The 12,130-nt window shown below is 45.6% G+C and overlaps 1 protein-coding gene across 1 annotated transcript in view; it reads left to right on the top strand.

The window, feature by feature from the left end:
* LOC103612875 (uromodulin-like 1) overlaps nt 1–12,130 on the top strand; it is a 51,737-nt gene that overhangs the window by 17,293 nt on the left and 22,314 nt on the right. Inside the window, exons 8-12 of the mRNA XM_008630586.2 lie at nt 314–568; nt 2,002–2,114; nt 4,628–4,847; nt 8,952–9,089; nt 9,646–10,284. Of these exons, the coding sequence (XP_008628808.2) occupies nt 314–568; nt 2,002–2,114; nt 4,628–4,847; nt 8,952–9,089; nt 9,646–10,284 (1,365 nt within the window). The remainder of the gene's footprint in view (nt 1–313; nt 569–2,001; nt 2,115–4,627; nt 4,848–8,951; nt 9,090–9,645; nt 10,285–12,130) is intronic.

Below are 12,130 nucleotides of genomic sequence, written 5' to 3'. Positions count from 1 at the left end.
GTGGGTGGGGGTTTGGAGCAGCCGGTCTAGTGGAAGGTGGAACTGGATGGGCTTTCAGGTCCCTTCCACCCCAAGCCATTCTAGGACTCTGTGATTCAGTGGAAATGCATATACTAGAAGGAAATAAAAAGATTAAGCTCTAAATCAGTCATGAGGGGACCTGGTAATGTGAGAGGGGAAGATTCTGTCCTGACATAAAGAGGACCTTACCCTATTGACTGTCAAAGTGCTTGTGTGTAGTGGATTCAGAATAGCACAGTTTAAAGGAGAAATGTTGCTTTTTCTGTGCCAACTCTTCCTGGGACTGCAGCAGATCCCTCTGCAGTTACAAACCATCGAATCCTCAGCGTTACCAGCAACAGCTTTGAAATGTCCTGGCTTGTGAGTTCCACTCTGAACCACACTTTCCAAGTCCGGGTGCTCAAGGGCAATGAGACTGTGCAAACCCTGAAGACAGAGGAAATACAAATGGATGTGTCTCACCTGGAAGCAGGTGTGATGTATTCAGTAGAGATCAGTTATGAAGCCTGTGGAAAAACCATCATCTCCTGTCAAAATGTTAAAACAGGTAAAGAAACACTTAAAAAAAGATTTAAAAATATATATACATTTTCTCTCCTCCCTTCTCCTCCCTCCATCCCCACTCGCAGTTAAGCAGTGATCCTGTGCTCCTCACTGAACAACATTTCCCACCTTCTTCAGCACTTTTTATCTCATCTACTCCAGCATTTATCCAACCCAGAATATCAGGCAGCAGAACTTTGGCCTTAGTTGATAAAGCAGTGCTGGAGCTGATTAGACTATTACAGATATCAGGCTAAGCTATAATTATTTTTTTGAAATTTATTTCTTTGGTGCCTGGCACTGCTTTCTGCTGCCACCTATCTCCCAACAGGCCTCATTTTTTCCTGGTTGATGGCTGTGGCCAGTGGGAAATGCAGGCAACCAGTTTGTCAAGGGCTCAGCTGAGCTAACAAGAGTGCCCAGAGGAAGGGCAGATTCTGCTGAATAGAGGATTAAAGGGAATTACAAGGGCTGAGTAAGAAAGCTGCAGACTACCTGCCCAGTTCGGTTCAATTAACTGGTGATGGTAGCTTCCTGAGGCCCTAGTGTGTTGATCAAACATAATTTTGCTTTTCCCCTAGTCTTAAATGATTTCCTAAGCCTCTGTGCAAATAAAGAAATAAATCTCTCCCCATTTTTTTCAAAAAGCAAGCAGTGAACTATTTATTCCTGACCACAGTGAGAATGCTGCTGTTCATGTTTATCCCTAAGAGCCTTCCCTTTGATCAGATGAGGGATGACTCCAGTTTGGGTCAGAAGGGAATTACTCCTTTTGTGGAGGGAAAGTAGGAGGTCTAGTGGTTATGAAAACAGAGGGCTGAACTTCAGAGTATGAAGTTGGAGCCCTTGAAAAAAAGAAAAGTTTTCCAAGGATCAGTCCAAGGAGTAACAGCCTCGGGGTGTTTATACAGAACAAAGCAGTTAGAGATTCCTTGGCTCTTGGTTTTGGCTCCTGTGCTCTGTACATTATCTGTCAGGGCTCACCATACAGACAAGGGGCATGCACTGCTTTTTGTTGTATTTTCAGTTTAAGAATGTATTTACTATCCCCACTACCAAGATCAGGAAAATAAATAAAAATTGTGACTGGTGGGCCAGAGATGAGCCCACAGGCAATTCAACCCTGAGTGTAACTTCAAGGCAGGAGCTGCATAGTGCCAGGCCCAGGTATGTATAAACCCACACATAAAGGTATGTGTACACCCAGTTCTCATGCAGTTGCAACTAGGCACCTAAATATCTCTTTAGGCTTGACAAAATGCATGTTCTCAATGTATCAGAAGCTTGTAGGACCCTATTGGCTTTATTTTTTTGATTTAATACCAATCTCTCAATCTTGTCCTCCCTTCTTCCATCGTCAGACATTTGTTCTGGCTACATCAGTTTTAACTGAATCCTTTCCTACTTTGTCAGTGTGTTTTAATGTTGTGTCTACAGAGGCCAAGATATTTGCTGTTACTGTGAGGATTCTCAACTACAACTTCACTGATGATTTCCATAATTCCAGCAGCTCAGCATATGAGGACTTTTCAAGACTGTTGCTTACAGAGGTAAAATGAAAATATCTCTGGGTGATGCAGATTTTTTTTCAGTTTACAATTGATTTAATCAAACAGAGGACTTCATGCCTGGATGAAATATTCCCTCAAAATCATCATACTGTTTCCTGTGACCTTTCTTTATAATTAAAACAAAATTCAACTGACTAGACAGATCAAGCCCTTGGCCTTGTTAGCAATGAAGCCAGTGAGAATTTTCCCCTACAGAAGAGTGAAGGAATTATAAATGCAGGCATGCAACAGAGGCTCCTTTCCTTGGATCTTTAATTTGGCAATAAACTACCAGTAAATTAACTTGAGGCTTTTTAATGGATTATTGAAATGCAATTCCTGGCACTCATTTCAGCACAGTCTTCTCAATAAGTGTCTTACTTCTCTCAAAGCTCTTTCTTCTTTTAGGAAAAGTGTCTGGACCAGGCTTTCTTCTCCAGCCCCATTCCTTGCCTGCACACATGTTGCCACTGTCCACAGTCAGGTGTAATCAGCCAGAAACAAAACTTGAGTCATGAAGTCTAATACCAGCTCTCAGCTTCCCAAAAAAAAAAAAAAAAAAAAAAAAAAAAAAAAAAAGCTGGAGCAATCTCCTACAGTTTTGTTGCACAGAACAGGGCCCATACAGTGGAATTGGGGGGATCTCCATCCAAAACAAGGCTTCCCCAAAGCAAAGGGTGACTCATAATCATGTGTGAATTTAAATGCAACAGAAAACCCCAAAACAATAATGGAACTTTACATTCAAGGGCAGCAGAGAAGAGGCATTTGCCCTAAAGAAATTGCAAGTTGAACCTCCCGACGTGGTTTTATTTCCCATAGTTGCGAAGTGTTCACTTTTGTTGTGTAGGAGGATTTTGGTGAGTGAGTCTTCTCTGAGATTAATGCAGACCTGATGGGCTTCATCGGGTTGGGAAGAAAAAGGAGCATCACCCATCTGTGTTGCTGCTGCCTCCTTGGGTGTTGGGGAGCACAACATCCCCTTCTCACTTCTTCTCTCCTCATTTTCTTGCCTTCCTACCCTGATATGAGCCTGGACCAGTTAAACAGCTTGTTTGTAGGAATCTTTTTGAGCAAGCTCTGGCTGAATAGGAACAAAGCTGTGCTGATTTATGGCTCTGTGATTCGTGCTCCAAGGCATGCTCTGAGGTGTATGCAGGAACAAAAGGCTCAAGCAAGGAGCTGCCTTCTAGACATGTAAGGTAAAACTGCCAGCTCCTGCACAGCTCAAATATTGACAGCAGTGTGCCAGCTTTAACTTTCAGAGTAATGCCATTTGTTCAGCTGAAGTGTCTGCTCACTGGTTTGGTAATTAACCATGATGTAAGTGTGATACTGCCTTGAAGCTGGGCTGTCTCAAACACTTTTTTTTTTAAGTTACCCACCTCCATTTTTCTGGTCTCTCATCCTGAGATTTCTTTGGTTTTGGACTCAGCTGCAGGCTGAACTTGAACTGGGGAGCTTCAAATGCTCCCTGGGAACTAAAGCCATGCCTACACTTGTAAATAAAATGTGTATGTGACATATAGAGGCTCTGCTGCATGCACTTACCAGAACAGTTCAGCTCTGTTGCACGCAAACAGGTCCAGGGGGAATTCTGCTCCCTTGAGCCAAAATGTGGAACTTGGTTTGTGGGACCTGTGCTCAGATGGATACAGTTTTCAAAGGTGTCATAGAATCATATAGTCACAGAATGGTTTGGGTTGGGAGAGACCTTGAGGATCATCTAGTTCCAAACCTGTGCTATGGGCAGGGACACCTTCCACCAGACCAGGTTGTTCAGAACCCTGTTAAACCTGGCCTTGAACACTTCCAGGGATCCACAGCTTCTCTGGGCAACCTGTGCCAGGGCCTCACCACCCTCGCAGTAAAGAAGTTTTTCCTGATATCTAATCTAACCCTACTCTCTGTCAGTTTGAAGTCATTCCCCTTTGTCCTGTCACTCCAGGCCCTTGTAAATAGTCTTGCCTCATTTTTCCAGTAAGTTCTCCTCAGGTACTGGAAGGTCACAATTAAGTCTCCCCAGAGCCTTCTGTTTTCCAGGCTGAACAATCCCAATTCTCTCAGCCTTTCCTGACAACAGAGCTGTTCTGATCTTGGTGCCTCCTCTGGCCTCCCTCCAGCAGCTCCACATCCTTCCTGTGCTGGGCCCCAGGGCTGGGGCAGCTCTGCAGGTGGAGTCTCACCTGAGTGGGGCACAGGGGCACAATCCCCCCTTTCCTGCTGCCCAGGCTGATTTTGGTGAAGCCCAGCACAGGGGGTTTTCTGGGTCCCAGCACATACAGCCAGGGCATGTCCAGCCTCTCATCCACCAGCACCCCCAAGTCCTTCTCAGCAGGGTTGCACCAAGGAGACTCATATTACTTTGTGCCACAGTAATCTCTGAAAAATAAGACTTCTCAAACACTTTGAAACTTTTCTTTTTACAGCATCTTCTATGTTCTGTTTATATAAATATTTAAAGAGGTACCTGTTGGCTTCCTCATTCTCAATGCTTCTCTCCCTTTGTTCAGCTTGAGAATTCATTTCCACCCAATATTTCTGCCTTGTACAAATCTGGGAAGCTGAAAATGAAGATTGAATCCCTGGCAGCAGGAAGCATCATTGTGAGGCTCAGGATCACCGTGCAGGATCCTGAGTTTCCAGTGGATGCCTCCACGTTTGCCCCAGTGCTTTCCTACCTGCGCAATGGCTCTGTGCTTGTGGTGGATGAGCAAAACACTGCAGTAGAAGGTAATCTTTATTATTATTTTTTCAAAGAAGAAAGCAAGGCTTGTGTTTTGATCACGTGCAGTATCACCAGTATTCTTCACAAAATAGAGAAACAAAGGATGTGGTTAGTTGAAGAGAAAACCATGGTGCGAGAATTCTTCCAGGGGTTCTATCCATAAGCCCAGAAGGGCCAGCCAAAGGGACATTGGCTGTCCCCAGGTACCTGCAGGCACTGCTTCCCCTCACTGTGTTTAACCCAAGTGGAGCCCTGGGCTTCCCTATTCATTTTCCTCCCTCTCCTCTCTGTCCCTGGCTGGAAGTTTGCCATATCTTCTGGTGCTGAATGGCAGACAGGATTACTGTGGAATATTTGTAGCCTTTAGATACACACACCCTCTAGACAGTGTTGTGCTCCAAGACTGGGGGACTGTATTTGGGCCAGGGTTTAAGAAAAGAAATCTAACATCTTCACTCTAGAAACCCAGCCAGAGACATTCCCAAATGTCCTTACTGTGAATAGGACTGAAGAAACATGCATGGAATTTACATTAAACCAGGCCTTTGTTTGATCTTCAGTAATCAACACTTTTATCTTCAAAGGACTGAGTTCTGTCCTCAGGTTTCCCAGCTGGCAGAGACAGCAGAGTTCAGAAAGTTGCCTAAGCCAACAGAATGGGTTATTCTTCTCTCTCTGTGTATTAAGCCTTTAAAAGCTTAGTTACTGTGAGCAGGAAAAACTCCCTTTGGAGTTGCAGAGCATACGGAGGTTAAGGAGAACAGGACAGGAAAAAACCAGGAGACAAATTGCACTCGAAGCCTACAAATATCACAGTGGCAACAGAGACTGAACTGCAAGATGCTGATGTGTGCCAAAATACTTTATAAATGCTATTGATCCTGGGACCAAAAGGCTGAGGAGGAAGAAGGCAATAGCTCTGGACTGTCACTTTAGCTGCAGAAAACCAAGTGGCTTCCACAGTTATCCAGGAGCACAGCCAACACCTCCACTCCTCCTTAGGGGCTGAGAAAAGGTGTTGCAGTCCTAGGTTTGGTTTAGCAAGCTGCAGCTTTCCCAGAGAGCACAGCTGGGCTGCTTAGGGCAGGGCAGACATTCTGCCCTCCTGTAGTCCTTTTGGATTCCCTGAGCTCCTGCTCTGGCTAGCTGGGCTCTGCAACACAGTGATGGCAGAGGAGGCGAGAAGGGTCTCTCCATCGGGAACTTTTATTGTTTCCTGTTGTTGGCTGGTTCCCAGAACCAGAGTGCCCAAGAGAGGCCTCGTGGTCGGGCAGCAGAGGGGTTTTCTCAGGGGCCCAGGGGCAGTACATGGGCAGAGCTGGCTTACAGGAACCAACAGGGAGAACCCGAGGGAGTGGCCAGGGCTAGGGACAAGGGGAAGGGGAGGAACAATGTGGAATAAGAAAAGCAGTGGGTAAATAGACCACCACAAAAAGGGGTTTATTTCTTAGGTCTAACCAAAGAAGAGTTTCTTCAACGTGTGTTGCAGTGGGGATCCTGCAACACGCATATATCAAACCAGGAGTCCCGTGGAAAGGAAATATATATGGACAGACAGATTCTTGATAGCTGTTTCAGAGATGTTTATTTCTCCAGCCGGCTGGCCGGAGCTCTGCCCAGGAACTGTTCCAGTCACGGGACCAAGGGTCCTTCTGCCCGCGCAGGGAACACAAACCAACCAATGGGAACGAGGCTGAGCAGGGGCAGGGAAGCCCCGTGTCTGTGCCCTCAGGGCCCCTCTCCCAGGGCTACACGGCAGGGGAGGGACCCCAACAAACGTGAGTTTCCTAAGTGGAAAATAAGGAGTGAAACACACGAAGGAAGGACTTGTATAATGGGGTGTTTTGCTTCCTGACCCCGGAGAGGCTCAGGACATGACCTTTGGCAATAAACCCACCCAGATCCTGTCCCCTGGATCCTCCCTGCAGCCTGGCCACCACTAGGCTTTGTGCTTGGTTTAGTGACAGTCCATTTATCTGTCAAAAGCAGGGATGAGAAGTCAGAAGGGACAGCACAACAGAAGGGATCCAGTGGACCAGATCTCTTCGAAGATTCATAAATTATTAAGTTGACTGCCATGATGAAGAGAAACAATAAAATCTGTTGCGTGGGGCATGGTAAGAGAAGAGAAAGGGATGTGTGCTGAGTCAGGCCCAAGATCCTTCTAGCACAATGTCACGTCCTCAGTACCAGCCAGGAGCCAATTCCTGGAGAGGCATCGCCTACCACTAATAATCCCTTAGCCAACAACTGTTTTCAGCTCCAGTACTCCCTGAATCCAGAGGGATTTCTTTGGGTTTCTCCTCCATGAATGTCCCCCGTGAAATCAGACAAATCTTTAGCATCTGCAACATCATTTGGGAGGGAATTCACAGATTTTTACCCTTTGCACATACCCCTTACAGGTATAATATGTAATCAGAATGTACGCAAAGGTGGCTTTTTAAAAAATTTTTGGACTAAGACTGTTGGTTGAGGTGTGTGTGTAGAGAAGTGCCAAAGGTGAAAGGCCAGAGAGGTGCCAAGAGCGCAGAAAGAGAATCCAAAACACATCTTGGCTGAGATGTGATGGTTTAGAGGGGAAAAAAGTGCAGTGTGTGTGTGTGTGGACATGCACAAGTGATGCACCAGTCAGCACCAATGTTTTGACTCGATGCATGATTGAACGTGGCCATCAGAGGTGAAGGAATTTGCTTAAAAAGCCGTGCTAAGTGAGGAGAAAGGAAACCCTCAGAGACAATGGAGGCAGTGAATGTAAATGATTTGGCAATTAGCATCTCTCAGATGGTGTTGGAAGCCAGCAAGAGTCACAATTACTTCATAGCGCAGTAAGGAATTCATGAGATTTCATCTCTGGTGTTCAGTCGATCCCGCACCCTTCTGCATTCCCTCTAAGTGGCTTAGGCTGGAATGTAGTATGGCAGCTGCTGGCCACAGGCACATGAAATTGTCTAATGGAAACTATCATGGACACAGCAATTACCCAATGACAAAAAAAGTAAAAAGAATTGAAATACTAGCTGGAAGGCAGGAAAAGCAAGCAGCAAGATGAGTGCATGTATGTGCATACACAGGGAATGGGGCACTCCTTTGTTTCAGAGAAATAACCATCCTCATTAATCTGCAGGTTTGCAGGACGAGGACTTAATGTTAATTTGTTATTCAGAACAATTTTCTAGGCTCTGATCAGAATGATTTGTCCCAAGACACGGTTTTTAGCCTCATTTGCTGCTCTCCCTCTCTCAGGGCTCTGAGGCAGCGAAGGTGAGTGCACGAGGGAGTCACACAGGGAGGGCTCACCTGGGATTCACTGGCATTGTTCCTGTTCAAAGGACTAACTCAGCCTTTGCAACTTTTCTGGAACAGGGTGTGAATGGCAACACAAGACTCCAGATATAAATTCCTCAAAGGAGAAGAGACTCAGCAATAAAATAGGTCTACAACTGTGTGAAAAAGCATCTCTAACTGATTCTGAGCAGCTGAAATCAAACATAAGGAACACCCTTAGAGCATCTTCATGCATTGATGAATCAGGATGTCTTTTCTGATACTACCAGAAAGAGGGTCACAGTTTTACAGTACAACTTTTGAGAAGAAAAATTGTATAAAAAGAGATTTTGCCCTTAGCACTTCCTCTGTTAAGAACAGAAGAGTGCTTCCCGTGGGAGTTACTAGCATTTACTTTTTATTTGAAGCAGAAGATTATTTGGATTAAGTCTCTATTTAACGTTGTATCTGCTGGTAGCTAGTGGTAACAGATCTATTAATTACCTGATACATCTGGAGGTGCTGTACACAGAGCTTGGTATAGTGAGTGCTTTTGATAAAATTGTAGTACAAACCTCGAGCATTTTTTCACTTTAAATGTGTTTACTTCTAAAAACAATTATTTAAAAAGTCTTGACTCAGAGAAAATACTTTTCAGAGTACAAGAACAAGAGAATAACAAAACATAGTGTTCTGCATCACTCAGAACTTGGCTGACAGGTAAATGATGAAAAAGGAAGACCACATAAATACATTTAAAAAGGACTACTTAATGATTATTTCTAGCTTAATGCAGCCAGCAGGGAGGCTCTCTGACCCACGTTCTTGTTTTGGCCCCACAGACTGGGATGAATGTGCTTCCCAAGCTGAGAATGACTGCTCTGTGTTTGCAGAGTGTATCAATTTGATGGGCTCCTACCTGTGCAGATGCAAGACAACCATGGATACCAATCCATCCCAACCTGGAAGAAACTGTGAGGGTGAGAAAAAGGCTGGCATGTGGTTTTTCTTTGCCATGAAACATCGGAATAAGTTGTGGGTTTTCACATCTGCTTTTATTGCATCTGTTCATATTCTTGCACCTTTGCAGTCTGTGCCTGAGGGATTATATATGACTGATCTGTAACTTTACTTATTTATTTATTTATTTGTTTATTTTATATATATATATTATATTTTCAGATGAAATCTCCCTGAGATCCTCCTTGATAAGCCTGATAACTTCAAGGAGTACTTTTCCCTCTTTGCTATGTCTGTGGCTAATTTCCTCCTGTTGAGTTGATCCACGGCCTTGCCAACCAGACCCAGGAGACCCAGGAATCAACTCTGCTTCTTTGTGTCAGCACAAGCCCATAAAAATCAGATTCAACCCCATAAAAATCACAAATTCTGCAATGCGTTCATGAACATCCAGCACCTGTTTTTGTAATGCTGCCACGGGTGCTTGAGTGGCCTTGGGGCCATTTTCAGGCCAGGCCCTGGTGCCTCCTCACCCAGTTTGAGGCCCCGTTTCAAGGAGTGTTTACTGTGTTGCAGGTGAGATTGTGGATCCTCTCACTGAAACCATGGCTCCTGAAATAAGAAACAGCACAGACTTTACTCTTGAAGAAGGAAGCCCTGCAGGCCCTGCTCCCACTGCCACCACCGGGACAGTGGCTGCTGCAGACCCGGGGTCAAGCACCGTCACACTCCTCCCTGCTGCGCTGCCCCTGGGTGACAAACAAGCATCCCACAGTCCCACCAGTGCCCCTCCAACCCCTTGGGAAAAAGGTCTGGCCCCACAGATGGGTTTCAGCAGGGACAGCAGCCCCACGGCCACGGGGGTCACACCCAGCGGGGCACTGGCCATGGGCACAGAAGCCACAAGTCCATCACAGCAAAGCTCCATGGCCAAGGCTGCTCTCCCAAATGTGCCCATGGGCACGGCCAGGCAAGAGCAACTCAGTTCAGTTTGGCTGTCTCCAAATCAAACAGCCTCTGCTGCCACCAGGACTCACACGGGAGGTGGCCCTGACACAGCTCTGCCGGGCACAGGGAACATTCCCACCCTCAACGCCACTCTCAGAGCAGATGGAGAGGTGGGGAGAGAGAAGAGCTCTTGGTCTGAGGAGCACACTGGAGCCCTGGGGTCACCTGCTTTGCCTGGCACCTCTGCAGCCCCCAGCCCGGACCACAGTGAGTACACATCCCACGGGATCTGCACATGTGGGAATTCAGCTGGGGGAGAAGCGAAGCCTCGCCCAGAGTTGGGAAAAAGGCATCTAAAACTATTTTTTCAATGTCAAAATAATTTTCTTGTTGTCTGCAATTTTTTCTATATCAATGATATTTTCTGCAGGAATTGGCACTCTCTCTTTTCTAAATCAGCTTGTGAAAACGATTCCTCTTCCTGGCAATTTAGCAGTTGCTTTTATTGATGTTACATTTCTTCAGCTCAAAGAGGAGGAAGCACATCAAAGAGTGCACTGCGAGTGGCTCATGGCAACATTTGCTGCTCATCCTTTTGCCACACATCCTGGTTTTTCCTGCAGCCTCTGGCACCAGGGCACTGCAGCAGCAGCTGTCTGTGGAGTTAACTTAGGCAGCTGGGGAGGAAAAGGACCTGCCTTCCCATTCCTCTCAGCAGAGGATGATTAATCAGAGTCCTTCACAAATCCCCTGTGAGGCAGGAGCTGCCTGGAAACCTGTGAGACACAGTTTCAGGAGCTGTAATTGAGAGCAACCAGGCTGGCAAACGTTTCATCTGTTTGGGTTTGGGCAGATGTGTTGCAGCTAATGAGGGGATTTTTCTGTTGATTGGAGCTGAATCATATTTCAAAGAATCAGATTTGGTCTTAAAATTATGGTTTTGTTTGGGATAGGACAGCTGCTGTCTCTGCCCATCACTAAATGTATTTTTTTTCTGTAGTGTGTCACTATTCAGTTTGGCTCTATCAGTTCTGATTCTGCTTGTCTTTGTTGTGTCTCTCATGCCCTCCACATCTCTCTGATCCCAAGTCACACTTCACTCTGCTCTTTTCTCTCCCCTCCCCTGTGATCTCGTGTTCCTGGTGGTCTCCACTCATCCAGCCCCACTTCTGGTTCTGCTTCATTCCTTTCTCCCTGGAAAATGCCTTTTTCAGCCCTGTAAGGCCAGTTCTGCTGCTTCTCCAGCCTCTCTCCTCCCCCAGCCCTGCTCCCCTCCTGCCACCCTGCCCTGCCTTGGGCAGCTGTGCCAATGCCCTGTTCAGCTCCTGTCTTGTCTCCTCCTAAAAAAATGTGTTTGGTTTTTTTTAAATGAAAACAAAGTGAGAGTGGGGTTTGTTTGTTTGTTTGTTTGTTTGTTTGTTCTAAGTATAAAATTTGCTAATCGTAACTGACAAAAAACCCCCATAAAGGTTGTTTTCTCCCAGCTGGAAAACAAACGGAAGGATTCTACACAAAAAAAAGTTCCGTTTATAAAAACTTGTTTTATATTCCTTATGAGTCAAATATTTATCCAAGAGCTTTTGCTGGGAAAGAAGCTTGTGAAGGGATTATGCCTAAGGAATAAGAGCAAGAGCCACCAGAGTGGCATCTCACTAGCCCAGGGCAGCAAATTCAGAGGGCAAATGCCCACATTTGGTGAAGTTTCATATGCAGCTCCTCCTTGTGGCATCATCTCTGACCTGGAGGCTCAACCTCAGGCAATTTTTCGTAGTCTGGTCTTTTAAATACCAGGGGTTTTATTATTATTTGAGAATTGTTCAGAACATTTTCCCCTCTCACCTGAGATGTGTTTTATCCCCTAAATACCTGTGTTCATGTGACAGGACAAGCGATGGCAAAAAACCCTGCCCAAATCCTTTGATCTGACTGGTGGTGGTGAGGGCTCCTTTGGGATCAGAATTATGCTGGGATAAAGGAACCCTCCTTCAGTGGCTTGCTTCAAGCAGGCATTTCTCCCCTCCTCTGCAAAGCTTTACCTGATTATTATTTCTTTTTCTCCAGTATCTGTCCCAGTTCAAATGATTATTTTTCCAGTGTGAGTAGAACTCTGATG

This window comes from Corvus brachyrhynchos, unplaced genomic scaffold (assembly GCF_000691975.1).
Source record: "Corvus brachyrhynchos isolate BGI_N302 unplaced genomic scaffold, ASM69197v1 scaffold413, whole genome shotgun sequence".
Classification (NCBI taxonomy): Eukaryota; Metazoa; Chordata; class Aves; order Passeriformes; family Corvidae; genus Corvus; species Corvus brachyrhynchos.
Note: the sequence above shows the minus strand (reverse complement) of the source record. Positions and strands in the feature narration are given on the sequence as shown.